The sequence below is a fragment of the Hemitrygon akajei genome, chromosome 12, assembly GCF_048418815.1.
Source record: "Hemitrygon akajei chromosome 12, sHemAka1.3, whole genome shotgun sequence".
Classification (NCBI taxonomy): domain Eukaryota; kingdom Metazoa; phylum Chordata; class Chondrichthyes; order Myliobatiformes; family Dasyatidae; genus Hemitrygon; species Hemitrygon akajei.
In genome coordinates, this window is record NC_133135.1 from 15,422,910 (window position 1) to 15,437,667 (window position 14,758).

The 14,758-nt window shown below is 41.9% G+C and overlaps 1 protein-coding gene across 1 annotated transcript in view; it reads left to right on the top strand.

Moving 5' to 3' along the window:
- The first annotated feature begins 2,332 nt into the window (after positions 1-2,332).
- LOC140737433 (calcium-activated chloride channel regulator 1-like) overlaps positions 2,333-14,758 on the top strand; it is a 65,574-nt gene continuing 53,148 nt past the window's right edge. The window contains exons 1-5 of the mRNA XM_073063919.1: positions 2,333-2,491; positions 2,971-3,114; positions 3,699-3,849; positions 4,443-4,551; positions 10,269-10,434. Coding sequence (XP_072920020.1) covers positions 2,333-2,491; positions 2,971-3,114; positions 3,699-3,849; positions 4,443-4,551; positions 10,269-10,434 — 729 coding nt within the window. The remainder of the gene's footprint in view (positions 2,492-2,970; positions 3,115-3,698; positions 3,850-4,442; positions 4,552-10,268; positions 10,435-14,758) is intronic.

Sequence of the window (14,758 nt, forward strand, 5' to 3'; positions counted from 1 at the left end):
GAGGCTGAATTGAAGAGTTCATTGGAACATTGTCAGTTTGATAAGAAGATTTACAGGAATGTTGCCAGGTCTGGAGGACTGAGTTATGAGGAAAGATTGAACAGGTTAGGACTTTATTCCTTGGAACACAGAAGATTGAGAAGAGATTTGAGAGACGTATACAAAATAATGAGGAGTATAGATAGAGTAAACGCAGATGGCTTTTTCCACTGAGGTTATGTAGGACAACAACCAGAGAACATGGGTTAAGACTGAAAGTTGAATAGTTTAAGGGGAACACAAGGAGAAACTTCTTCACTCAGAGGGTCAGGTCCTGCGAATGTGGGATGAGCTGCCACCACAAGTGGTTCATGTGAGCTCAATTTCAATGTTTAAGTGAAGTTTGGATAAGTACATGAATGGTAGGGGTGTGAAGAGCTACGGTCCCAGTGCGTGTCGAAGGGATTATACAGTTTAAATGATTTGGCATGGACTGGATAGGCTGGAGGGCCTGTACCTTGTTGTACTTTTCTATGACTCTGTGACTCCAAAATTTACAAGGATGTTTCCAGGGCTTGAGAATCTGAGTTATTGGGAAAGGTTGAATAAGTTGGGACATTATTCCCTGGAGTGCAAGAAAATGAGGGGAGATCTTTTAGCGGCTGATACACCATCAATAACTCAAGGAGACTGGAAGTAAATGATAGGCTTTTATTAACAGCGAAAAGGGAGCACGACCATGTTGAAGACTGAGGGAGGAGCAGTGCTCCAATCGCCTTTATACAGGGGTCTGTGGGAGAAGCCACAGGAGCAGTCAGCAGGGGGGGGCGTGTCCAGACTGGTATACATAGTTTACCACAGCGGCCTAGAAAATTACGTGGAGTATAGACAGGGTGAAGGCATGCAGGATTCCCCCCTTGAATTGCGTGAGATTGAACTAGAGGTAATAGGTTTAGGGCAAAAGGTGAAATATTTAAGGGGAGGGTGAGAGGAAACTTCTTTACTCAGAGGGTGGTGTGAGTGTGAAATGACCTGCCACTGGTAGTGGTAGATACACGTTCAGTTGTAACATTGAAGAGACGATGGGATAGGTACACTGATAGGAGGAATCTGGATGGATATAGTGTGGGTTCAGGCAGAAGGAACTAGACAGAAGGGCAGGTTGGCATGGACTAAATGGGCAGAAGGGCCTGTACTGTACAAAGAGGCATAGATAGGGTGGATAGTCAGTACCTGTTTCCCAGGGCACCAATGGCAAACACCGGAGGGAATAGGTACAAAATTAAGGGAGGGATGTTTAGGGGAGACATCGGGGTAATTTTTTTACACAGAGGGTTGTGAGTGCCTGGAATGACTTGCCAGGGATGGTGGTGGAGGCTAAAGCATTAGGGGTATTTAAGAGCCTCTTGGACAGGCACATGGATGAAAGAAAAATGGAGGGTTATGGGGTAGCGTGGGTTTAGTACTTTTTTTTAAGGATTATATGGGTCGGCACAACATGGAGGCCTTTACTGTACCGTAGTGTTCTATGGTTCTATGGTTTCTATGTGTTACTCTATGATTCTATATTGAAGAGATACCTTTGTTAATCTTTTGTGTCAAAATACACCATACACATTGACAAGTTCCTCTTTATCCTTCAAATTAAAACCTCCAAAATAAACTCTTAAATATTTGTTAAACATGGTTCCCATTCAGAAATCCTAGTTGACTCTGAATTACCTTTATAATTATTTTCTAACTGCCTTTCTTTTTACCACGTCCTTAATAAGACATTCCAGTTTTTTGACTACTGATGTCTGGATTACCATCCAGTTTATCTGTTTGAACTCCACCATGGACAGTCCCGGCCCAGGGGCAACAGGAGGATGTTTGGGCATGGGGCTAGCAATCCCATTCCACATAAACCCAGTGGAAAGCCAACAGAAGCTCCAAAGACCTCATCCTGGGAGAGGAAGGATCTTAGAAGATGGACAACACCTGTGGACAATTTGAAACAGTTTCAGACTGACCTAAATCACATTACAGCTTTCTGTAAAATTCTATTGATTCCATTAGTTCTGTATCTGGAGCAACTCTTTTTCAGTTTAAGCTTCCCAAGGTCAATTAGGGATGCACTATAAATATTGTCTTTGCCAGTGATGCACCAGTCCTGAAAGGTGAAATCTAATTAAAAGATAATTTGAATAGGCTGGCATTTCTCAGCCAGTTTCCCATTTGTATTGTACACCAGTGCAACCCTCCTCTAATCCTTTTTAGTACACTCCCAGGATGTGGGTGTCACTGTACAACCTACTTCTTCAACTATAAGAAGTTTTCTCTAGCAAAAAAAGCTTTAACTGAAGCTGAGAAGATGTGCAACAGAATCTTAGGCTTCATGTTCTGTTGTCTCCTGAACGTTTGCTTTCTAAACTGCTCCAGAGTAAAAGTGGTCAATAATGGATATAGAAACATTGTCATTGCTATCAGTCCTAGTACCCAGTATAATCCCAAGCTTATTGAAAACATTCAGGTGATGTGGTGCCTAAAATTTGTATTGTTTTGTTCATTGTATGTTATTTGCATTGCATTTTATTGCTTGGAGTTTAGAATTTGATGAGAGTTAAAGACATATATATGTTCTTACCTTCTTATTCTGTCTTCTTCCGTCTTACATTCCAGTCTGACTGAAGGGTCTCAGCCCAAAGCATCAACTCTTTATTCCTCTCCACAGATGCTACCTGACCTATTGGGTTTCTCTAGGACTTCGGGTGTGTTGCTCTGGATTTCCAGAATCTGCAGAATCTCTTGATTTTATGTTCTTTCCCCCTTCTCCTCTTTACTGAAATCTGAATCAGAATATTGTGAACTTTGTTGACTTCGTGGCAGCAGTACAATGCAATACATAATAATAGAAAAAACAGTGAATTACAGTAAATATATATATATAGATAGTTAAATAAGTAGTGCCAAAATAGAAATAAAAATAAAAATACAATATTTGCTTCACAGAAAATGATGATTGAAGCCTCGTCCTACATCTACAAAGCTACGGAACATCAACTTTACTTCTCGGATGTAAAAATCCTGCTGCCTGCTACCTGGCCACCAAATCCAAATATGTTTCAAAGACCAACTACTCAATCATACGAGAAGGTAGGAACAGAGGGGTACAAGACTTAAACTGCACTGAGTGACTTTCCACAACTGGAGCTTCTCCCCAGAACCCCTATTCATATGTGAGAATTTTGTGCCAAAGTTCCAGAAGTGCAGCAAAGTAACTGTAAGGGGTAGACCTGGCAGGACAGCGACTTCTAAAGATATTCTTACAGTTACAATCTCTCATTCATTTAATAGTCTCCCTCATAGAGCCATGGAAATGCCCCACTCACAATAAAAGTGGAACTTATTCTTGGAAACAAACATGTATATTAATTGGAGTTTGCTAGAGTCATTGCTGGGGCTTTGCAAGTAATAGAAACATAGAAACATGGAAAACATACAGCACAATACCGGCCCTTCGGCCCACAAAGCTGTGCCGAACATGTCCCTACCTTAGAACTACCTAGGCTTTCCCCATAGCCCTCTATTTTTCTAAGCTCCATGTAGCCATCCAGGAGCCCCTTAAAAGACCCTATAATATAATTTCAAACAGTGTATTAATCTTCCTGCTATAGAAAGTCGTCCTTTTGTGCCATGTGCAGGGACGTTCATGTGGAAAACTGCAATTTCTTTCATAGGCCAATGTGATCATTGCTGAACCCTATGTTAAACATGGAGATGCCCCGTACACCCTGCAGTATGGTGGATGTGGCGAAAAGGGACGGTACATTCACTTCACCCCGAGCTTCTTACTAAATGATGAGATGACCTCAGTTTACTGTCCAAAAGGTAAATTGTTTTAAATAATTTTGCACAGTTTTTTAATACATTTTGTTTTAGACTGCTTAAGGGACATCAGAACTATTGAAGGCTATTAACACCTCCGATACTTCAACATGTCAGACAACATGATTGCTCAGAGAGTGAGTGAGAGAGAGAGAGAGAGAGAGAGAGAGAGAGAGAGAGAGAGAGAGAGAGAGAGAGAGAGAGAGAGGCAGAGGCAGAGGCAGAGGCAGAGGCAGAGGCAGAGGCAGAGGGAGAGGGAGAGATGGGGAGAAAGAGAGAAAGAGAAAAAAACTTGGATATATTACACTAGACCCTTTAAGGTGCAATGATAAGCAAGATGTGTAAATAATACCAAATAATAGATTTTTTGTTCTGTATTAATAAAAAAAGCTTAATGTTTCATCAACTACCCTTGTGCATTATTTAACAACCTAATGTTTATAGTACATTTCTTTTTGTTTCTATGTGATGCTTTCTGGGCAAGTTCGACACAAGTTAGGTGCTGTGATAACTGACCTAGCTGCTTATATGCTCTTGTACCTCTAAGAATGTGAAAATATTGAATTCACTATTTTAAAATAAAATTATTTTAACAGGTAGAGTATTTGTCCACGAGTGGGCCCATCTTCGCTGGGGCGTGTTCAATGAATATAATGATATGGTTCCATTTTATTGGTCAGAGGAAGGCAACATAGAAGCAACAAGGTATGACAAATCTAACCGCATGACTTCCTTTGGGTTTTGACAGACAAACATACTTTATTGATCCCAAGGGATCTCTAATCAAGTCTATCATAGCTGAAAGGAAATAGAAATAGTTTGCATTTCTATCTGAACTGTCTATTATCTATATTGGAGGATAGGGTCAGGTATAAAATATCCCAGTTTATCAATGACATGAAAATAAGGCAGGCTGTGATGAGTATATTAGAATGAATATGAGAATCGTGTTCATTTTGGAACAACAGTACAGTGTATATAGGAAAATATACAGTACAATATATTGTGTACATAATATTTTACCACTGCTGCAAAACAACAAATTTCACAACATGCCTCAGGAATATTAAACCTGATTCTGATTCAGATTCTGAGGGTACATGCTGTATTAGTAACCCCCTCCTCAGCCCTCCCCCGAAGCCTTTGTCTGCAACCTCGCCTGCCTCCTCGCCTGTATCGCTGTCCAGTTCTACCACCAGAGCAAGACCAGAGCCTTGCTGTGTCTAAATAAGGAACTGTCTATCGTTGTTTGGAACCCTCTCTGTGTCCACGCCTTCACTAGTTAGATCTGGTCGTTTGCCGCTACCTTGTGTTAGGAACCGTCTCTCTGTGTTCTGTGTATGAGTCCCAGCCCTACATCCTGCTCCCTAGGAGGGGTCCTGACTCTGTGTAGAGCCCCGGCCCCAATTCCTGTTCCTAAGGAGGGATCCCGGCTCTGTGTTCCACGTCCCTGTGTTCCTGTTCTCTCAAGATCAAGGCTCTGTGTTCCTGTTCTCTCAAAACCAAGGCTCTGTGTTCCTGTTCTCTCAAAACCATGGCTCTGTGTTCCTGTTCTCTCAAAACCAAGGCTCTGTGTTCCTGTTCTCTCAAAACCAAGGCTCTGTGTTCCTGTTCTCTCAAAACCATGGCTCTGTGTTCCTGTTCTCTCAAAAACAAGGCTCTGTGTTCAGGTGTCCCAAGATCAAGTCAAGGCTTTGGGTTCTTGTTCTGTCCATGTGCCTCGTCGTGTGCAGGATTTCCATGTCTAGACCTGCAGCCAAGCCTCGAAGAACCCAGGCCTCGCCTAATCCTGCAGCCAAACCTCGAAGAACACAGGCCTTGCCTAATCCTGCAGCTAATCCTTTTATGCCAGGATGAGGCTACCTTCTTAGTGGAGGGGCCACACCTTATATTCAGTCTGGGTAGCCTCCAACCTGATTGACATAAATATCAATTTCTTCTTCTGGTAAAGAAAGTTCCCTCCTACTCCCCACTTCCTTTATTCACCACTTTGACCTCTTATCTCTTCTTACCTACCTATCACCTCTTCCTAGTTTCCCATCTCCTTCCCTTTCTGCCATGGTCAACTCTCCTCTCCTGTCAGATTCCTTCTTCTCCAGCCCTTGACCTTTCCCACCCACCTGGCTTCATTTATCACCTTCCAACTAGGCTCCTTCCCCTCCTCTTATCTTTTATTTCTGGTGTCTTTCCTTTTCATTCTCAGTCCTGAAGAAGTGGCCTGGCCAGAAATATCAACTATTTACTCTTTTTCATAGACGCTGCCTGGCCTGCTGAGCTCCTCCAGCATTTTGTGTGCATTGCCTTCGATTTTCAGCATCAGTGGATTTTCTCATGTATATACTAACCTGAAATTCATTTTCTTGTGGGCACTCACTGAAGGTACAAAGAAATACAACAGAATCGATAAACAACAATACACAAACAAAGACTGAAAAACAATCAATGTGCAAAAGAGAGCAAACTATGCAAATTCAAAAAAACCCTAAAATAAATAATTGGTACTGAGAACATGAGTTGCAGAGACCTTCAAAGTGTGTCCATAGGTTGTGGAATCAGTTCAGTGTTAGGTGAGTGAAGTTGTCCGTGCTGGTTCAGAAGCCTGATATCTGAAGGTGTAATAACTCTTTCTGAACATGGTGGTCACAGTTAAACAATTAAATTTATTATTAAGGTACTGTAAAATACCTTGAGATTCATTTTCTTGCAGGCATTTACAGTTTTGCTCTCCTTATTTAAGAAAAGCTACACTGATATAGTTGGCACTTTGACAGAGATTCACTCAGCCACTTCCAGAGATGAGATGGTTGTCCTATCATGAGCAGTTAAAGAAATTGGATTAACAGGATATTCTTTGGAGTTTAGAAGAATAACTGATTATAATGAAACACAAAGTCATCACAGGGCATAACATGGCAGGTGCGGGAATGTGGAAGTGGAAGAACCTAAAATAGCTTTACACAACGGGGGGGGTGGGGGGGATTGAAAGAGGAAGTAGATATTTCCTTGAAAAATTGGGGAATACAGATCAATGGGAATCTTGCACAAGGGTGTTCTGGTAGTGCAGTGGTTGGAGTAACACTATTACTGGCCTGTGAGCTGGGTTCAATTCCCGACACAGCTGTGAGGTGTCCAGACGTTCTCCCCATCACTGTGCAGTTTTCTCCAAGTGCTCCAGGTTCCTTCTACATTCCAAAGACCCACGGGTTAGTAGGTTAATTGGCCATATAGGTGCAATGAGGCAACATGGGTTCATTGGTCCGTAGGACCTGTACCATGCTATATCTCCTCTAGGATAAGAGGAGATGAGACCCAGGGCAGATCAGCCATCATCAAACTGAAAGGCACAACAGTCTTGCGGGGCAGAGAACCCTAAATTCCATAAGACATAGGAGCAGATTTCAGCCATTTAGCCCATTGAGGCTGCTCCATCATTCCAGCGTGGTGGATTTGTTACCCTCTCAACCTCATTCTCCTGCCTTCTCCCCATAACCTCTGACACCATTACTAATCAAGAACCTGTCAACCTTCGCTTTAAATATATCCACTGTCTTGGCGTGTACAGATGTCTCTGGCAATGACTTCCTCAGATTCACCATCACCTGGCTAAAGAAATACCAACTCATCTCTGCTCTATAGGGAGATTCTTCTACTGTGCCCTCTGGTCCTAGAATCCCCTACTATAGGAAACAGCTTCTTCACATCCACACACTCTAGGCTTTACAACATTCAATAGGTTTCACACGATTCCATCCCTCCCTCATTCTTCTATACTCCAATGAGTAGGTCCTCTAATTCCATTTCACCCTGGAATCATTTCTGTGAACCCTCTTTGAACCCTCTCCAGTTTCAGCACACCCTTTTTAAATGCAAGATCCCAAAACAGCTCACATTACTCCATGTCAGGACTGTTGCAATCTACTTCCTAAGTTCACCTGCCATATCGTTGTTCCCCGTTACAAACTCACCAGCATCATTTTCCAGTGGTCCAATATAAACTGTCACCTTGTTTTTACTCTTTATATAACTGAAAAAACTTTTGGTATCCTGCTTTATATTTTTGGCTAGTTTGCCCTCATATTTCATCTTTTCCCTACTTATAGCTTTTTTAGTTGCCATTTGTTGGATTTTAAAAGTTTCCCATTCATCCAACATCCCATCCACTTTTGCTACCTTGTATGCACTTTCCTTGGATTTTATGGACTCTATAACTTCCCTTGTCAGCCATGCTTCCCTACCACTGCCAGTTGAGAACTTTTGTGGGACATATCTGTCCTGCACCTTGTGAACCATGCCCAGAATCTTCAGACATCTCTGTTCTGCCAACATCCCCACCAGTATCCTCCTTCAATCCACCTTCTCATGCCTCAGTAACTCCCTTTATTCCATTGCAATACTGATATATGTGACTTGTGCTTCTCCCTCTCAAATTGCAGTATGAATTCGATCATGTTATAATCACTGCCTCCTAAGGGTTTCTTTACATTGAGCTCCCTAATAAGATCTGGGTTAATACACAACACGCATTCTAAGGTAGGCTTTCCCTGAGAAGGCTCAAGCACAAGTTGCTCTAAAAAGCCATCTCATAGGTAATCAACAAATTCCCTCACTTGCGATCCAACACCAATCTGATTTTCCCAATCTCCTTGCATATTGAAGTCACCCATTACAATGATGACATCACTCTTATTACATGTCATTTTCAGCTTGCTTTCCAATCTCAACACCACATCTTGGCTAATATTTGGAAGCCTGTATATGATTCCTCTAATGGTCTTTATGCCCTTGGAGTTTATCCACAAAGATCCAGTATTCTCTGATGCTGACACCTCTTTCTAAAGATGTAAACCCATCTCACCACCATCCCATCTCATCAGAGCCACATGACCACCTAATCCTCAAATAGATAATTAGTACTGACAACAAGAGTTGTAGAGTCCTTCAAAGTGTGTCCATAGGTTCTGGAATCAGTTCAGTGTTAGGTGAGTGAAGTTGTCCATACTGGTTCAGAAGCCTGATAGTTGAAGAATAATAACTGTTCCTGAACTTGATGGTCACAGTTAAAGTAAAATTTATTACCAAAGTTCTGTATAATACCTTCAGATTTATTTTCTTGCAGGCACTTTCAATTTTGCTCTCCTTATTTAAGAAAAGCTACACTGATATAGTAAGCACTTTGACAGAGATTCACTCAGCCATTTCCTGAGATGAGATGCTTGTCCTATCATGAGCAGTTAAAGAAATTGGATTGACAGGATATTCTTTGGGGTTTAGAAGAATAACTGATTATAATGAAACACACAGGTCATCACAGGGCATATCATGGCAGGTGCGGGAATGTGGAAGTGGAAGAACCTAAAATAGTTTTACACAACGGGGGGGGGGGGATTTAAAGAGGAAATGGATATATTTCCTTGAAAAATTGAGGAATAGATATCAATGGGGATCTTGCACAGGGGTGTTATGGTTGTGCAGTAGTTGGAGTAACACTGTTACTGGCCTGTGACCTGGGTTCAATTACCGACACGGCTGTGAGGAGTTCCGACGTTCTCCCCGTCATTGTACACTTTTCTTCCAGGTGCTCCAGGCTCCTCCTACATTCCAAAGACATATGGGTAGTATGTTAATAGGCCATATGGGTGTAATTGGGCAACATGGGTTCATGGCTCCGTAGGACCTGTACCGTGCTCTATCTCCTCTAAGATAAGAGGAGATGAGACCCAGGGCAGATCAGCCATCATCAAACTGAAAGGCACAACAGTCTTGAAGGGCAGAGAAACTTACATTCCATAAGACAAAGGAGCAGAATATGGCCATTTAGCCCATTGAGTCTGCTTCATCATTCCAACATGGCTGATTTATTATCCCTCTAAACCTCATTCTCCTGTCTTCTCCCCATAACCTCTGACACCCTTACTAATCAAGAACATGTCAACCTTCACTTTAAATATATCCAATGTCTTGGACTGTGCAGATGTCTCTGGCAACGACTTCCTCACATTCACCATCATCTGGCTAAAGCAATACCAACTCATCTCTGCTCTAAAGGGACATCCTCCTATTCTGAGCCTGTGTCTTCTGGTCCCAGAATCCCTTACCATAGGAAACAGCTTCTCCACATCCACTCTTTCTAGGCTTTTCAACATTCGATATGTTTCACATGATTCCATCCCTTCCCCAATTATTCTATTCTCCAATGAGTATGCCCCTCTATGTCCTCCAATCATTTGGGACTCATACAAAGATGATCATATTATGAGAGTGGAGTGAATGTGGACTGGGAGGTAACAGCAACATGGAGCAAAGGAAGAACAGACTGGAAATGACAATTCTCAAAAACTGGCCACTCCTTGTCCTTTCTGACAAAATCTTCAATGTACAGAAGTAAACACAAGTACACTTTTATAATTATGTTTGATTTTCAGATGTTCACACAGCATACGAGGAAAAATGGCTGAGTGCAAGGATGGTTCCTGTTTACCATGTGCCATGGATGAAAGCACAGACTTACCAGACAAGAAATGTAGATTTTTCCCGGAGAGAAATCAAAAGTCATCATCCTCAATAATGTACTTACAGGGATTATCAAATGTAAGTATACACAAAGCCAGAACAACATCAGTGCAGTAGGATTAAATGCTTTTACCAAGTCATGATGGCCATGGTACACACTGGGCAATTTACAGTGTGGGAGGGGATGGAACAGACCTGCTGAGATGAGAGAAATGGAGCCTCAAAAGCCGACACTAAAAGAGAGCGCGGGGGGGGCCAATCGATTTACCTTGCAATCAGTTGGCTGCATGCGCACTTGTCACATATTCGTAGTCTTAGGCTCACCCACCAAAGAAAACATCCTTTCCACATCCACACTATCCAAGCCTTTTGACATTCAATAGGATTTAATGTAGTCACCCCTCATTCTTCTGAATTCCAGCAAATACAAGACCACAGCCATCAAACACACTTCATATGAAAATGCGTTTGGCTATATGGGTGTAATTGGGCAACATGCGTCCATGGGACCTGTACCGTGCTATAGATCATCTAAAATAAAAGGAGATGAGACCCATAGCCATCATCGAACTGAAAACCACAACAGCCTTAAGAGGCATAGTGACCTATATTCCATAAGACATAGGAGCAGAATTCGGCCATTTAGCCCTTTGAGTCTGCTCCATCATTCCAGCATGGCTGATTTATTATCCCTCTCAACCTCATTCTCCTGCCTTCTCCCCATAACCTCTGACACCATTACTAATCAAGAACCTGTCAACCTTCGCTTTAAATATATCCAATGTCTTGGCCTGTACAGATGTCTCTGGCAATGACTTCCTTAGATTCACCATCATCATATTACCCTTAATGCATGTCATTTTCAGTTTGTTTTGCAATATCAACCCCACATCTTGGTTACTATTTGGAAGCCTGTATATAATTCCTATAATGGTCTTTATACCCTTGGAGTTTCTAAACTCCACTCACAAAGATTCAGTATTCTCTGACCCTATGTCACCTTTCTGAAGATGTAATCCCATCTCAACACCATCCCATCTCATCAGAGCCACACCACTGCCTAATCCTAAAATAAATAATTAGTACTGACGACATGAGTTGTAGAGTCCTTCGAAGTGTGTCCATAGGTTCTGGAATCAGTTCAGTGTTAGGTGAGTGAAGTTGTCCATACTGGTTCAGAAGCCTGATAGTTGAAGGATAATAACTGTTCCTGAACTTGGTGGTCACAGTTAAAGTAAAATTTATTACCAAAGTACTGTATAATAACTTGAGATACATTTTCTTACAGGCATTTTCAATTTTGCTATCCTTATTTAAGAAAACCTACATTGATATTGAAGGCACATTGACAGAGATTCACTCTGCCACTCCTGCGATAAGATGCTTCTCCTGTTATGAGCAGTTAAAGAAATTGGATTGACAGGATTTTCTTTGGAGTTTAGAAGAATATCTGGTTATAATGAAACACACAGAGCATAACCTGGCAGGTGCTGGAATGTGGAAGTGGATGATCCTATAATAGAGAGGATAGTTTTGCTCTGATGAGATGGGACGGTGGTGAGATGGGATTACATCTTTAGAAAGAGGGGAAATAGGGTCAGAGAAAATGAATCTTTCTGGGTGGAGTTAAGAAACTCCAAGGGTATAAAGGGGAGGGGATTTGAAGAGGAAGTATATATTTCCTTGAAAAATTGGGGAATAGAAATCAATGGGGATTTTCCACAGGGGCGTTATGGTACTGCAGTGGTTGGAGTAACACTCTTACTGGCCTGTGACTTGAGTTCCCTTCCTGCCATGGCTGAGAGTTCAGACGTTCTCACTGTCACTCTGCAGTTTTCTTCTGGATTATCCAGTTTCCTCCTACATTCCAGGGACATACGGGTTAGTAGTTTAATTGGCCATATGGGTGTAATTGGGCAACATGGGTGCATGAGTCCGTAGGTCCTGTACCATGCTACTTCTCCTGTGAGATAAGTGGAAATGAGACCCAGGGCAGATCAGCCATCATCAGACTGAAAGGCACAACAGACTTGAGAGGCATAGTGAGGCATACATTCCAGAAGTCAAAGGAGCAGAATTCGGCCATTTAGCCCATGGAGTCTGCTCCATCATTCCAACATGGCTGATTTGTTATCCCTCTCAAACTTATTCTCCTGTCTTCTCCCCATAACCTCTGATACCATAACTAATCAAGAACCTGTCAACCTTCGCTTTAAATATATCCAATGTCTTGGCCTGTACAGATGTCTCTGGCAATGACTTCCTTAGATTCACCATCATCTGGCTAAAGAAATACCAACTCATCGCCTCTCTAAAGGGACATCCTTCTATTCTGAGGCTGTGCCCTCTGGTCCTAGAATCCCTACCATAGGAAAAAGCTTCTCCATATCCACTCTCTCTCGGCTTTTCAACATTCGATAGGTTTCTACTTTCTAAGTTCACCTGCTATTTCTTTGTCTCCCGTTACTACCTCACCAGCATCATTTTCCAGTGGTCCAATATGAACTGTCACCTTTCTTTTACTCTTTATATAAATGAAAAAACTTTTGGTTTCCCACTTTACATTTTTGGCTAGTTTGCCCTTTTATTTCATCTTTTCCCTATTTACATCTTTTTTAGTTGACATTTGTTTGATTTTAAAAGCTTGCCAATCATCCAATGTCCCATGCACTTTTGCTACTGTAAATGCACTTTCCTTGGATTTTATGGACTCCTTAAATTCTTTTGTCAGCCACTTTTCCATATCCCTGCCATTTGAGAACTTCTTTTCTGGGTCATATCTGTCCTGCACCTTGTGTCCTCCTTCAATCCACCCTCTCATGCCTCAGTATTTTCCTTTATTCCATTGCAATACTGATATATGTGACTTGTGCTTCCCCCTCTCAAGCTGCAGTATGAATTCAATCATGTAATAATCACTGCCTCCTAAGGGTTTTTTTCATTGAGCTCCCAAATAATATCTGGGTTAATACACAACACCCATTCTAAGATAGCCTTTCCCTGAGAAGGCTCAAGCACAAGTTGCTCTAAAAAGCCATCTCATAGGTAATCAACAAATGCCTTCACTTGAGATCCAACACCAATCGGATTTTCCTAATCCCCTTACATATTGAAGTCCCCCATTACAATTTGACATTACTCGTATTACGTCATTTCAGCTTGCTTTGCGATCTCAACACCACATCTTGGCTAATATTTGGAAACCTATATATGATTCCTCTAGTGGTCTTTATACCCTTGGAGTTTCTTAACTCCACCCAGAAAGATTCATTTTCTCTGACCCTATTTCCCCTCTTTCTAAAGATGTAATCTCATCTCACCACCATCCCATCTCATCAGAGTCATACCACCGCATAATCCTAAAATAAATAATTAGTACTTACAACATGAGTTGTAGAGTCCTTCAAAGTGTGTCCACAGGTTCTGGAATCAGTTCAGTGTTAGGTGAGTGAAGTTGTCCATACTGGTTCAGAAGCCTGTTAGTTGAAGGGTAATAACTGTTCCTGAACTTGTTGTTCACAGTTGAAGTAAAATTTATTACCAAAGTACTGTAAAATACATTGAGGTTCCATTTCTTGCAGGCACTTTCAATTCTGCTCTCCTTATTTAAGAAAAGCTACACTGATATGGTTGGCACTTTGACAGAGATTCACTCAGCCACATCCTGAGATGAGATGCTTATCCTGTCATGAGCAGTTAAAGCAATTAGATTAACAGGGTATCCTTTGGAGTTTTGAACATAATTACATCACAGGGCATAACCTGGCAGGTGCTGGAATGTGGAAGTCGAAGAACCTAAAATAGAGAGGATAGTTATACACAGGTGGGGGGGGGGGGGTTATTTAAAGAGGAAGTAGATATTTCCTTGAAACATTGGAGAATATAGATCAATGGGGATCTTCCACTGGGGCATTATGATAGTGTACTGGTAGGTGTAACACTTCTACTGGTTAGTGACCTGGGTTTAATTCCCGCCACAGCTGTGAGGAGTTCGGACGTTCTCCCCGTCACGCTGCAGTTTTCTTCCAGGTGCACTAGTTTCCTCCTACATTGCAAAGACATAGAGGTTAGAAGGTTAATTGGCCAAATGGGTGTAATTGGGCAACATGGGTTCATGGGTCCGTAGGACCTGTACCGTGCCACTTCTCCTCTGAGGTAAAAGGAGATGAGACCCAGGGCAGATCAGCCATCATCAAACTGAAAGACACAACAGTGTTTGGGGGCAGATTGACCTGTATTCCATAAGACATAGGAGCAGAATTCGGCCATTTAGCCCATTGAGTCTGCTTCATCATTCCAGCATGGCTGATTTATTATCCCTCTCAACCTCATTCTCCTGCCTTCTCCCCATAACCTCTGACACCATTACTAATCAAGAACCTGTCAACCTTCGCTTTAAATA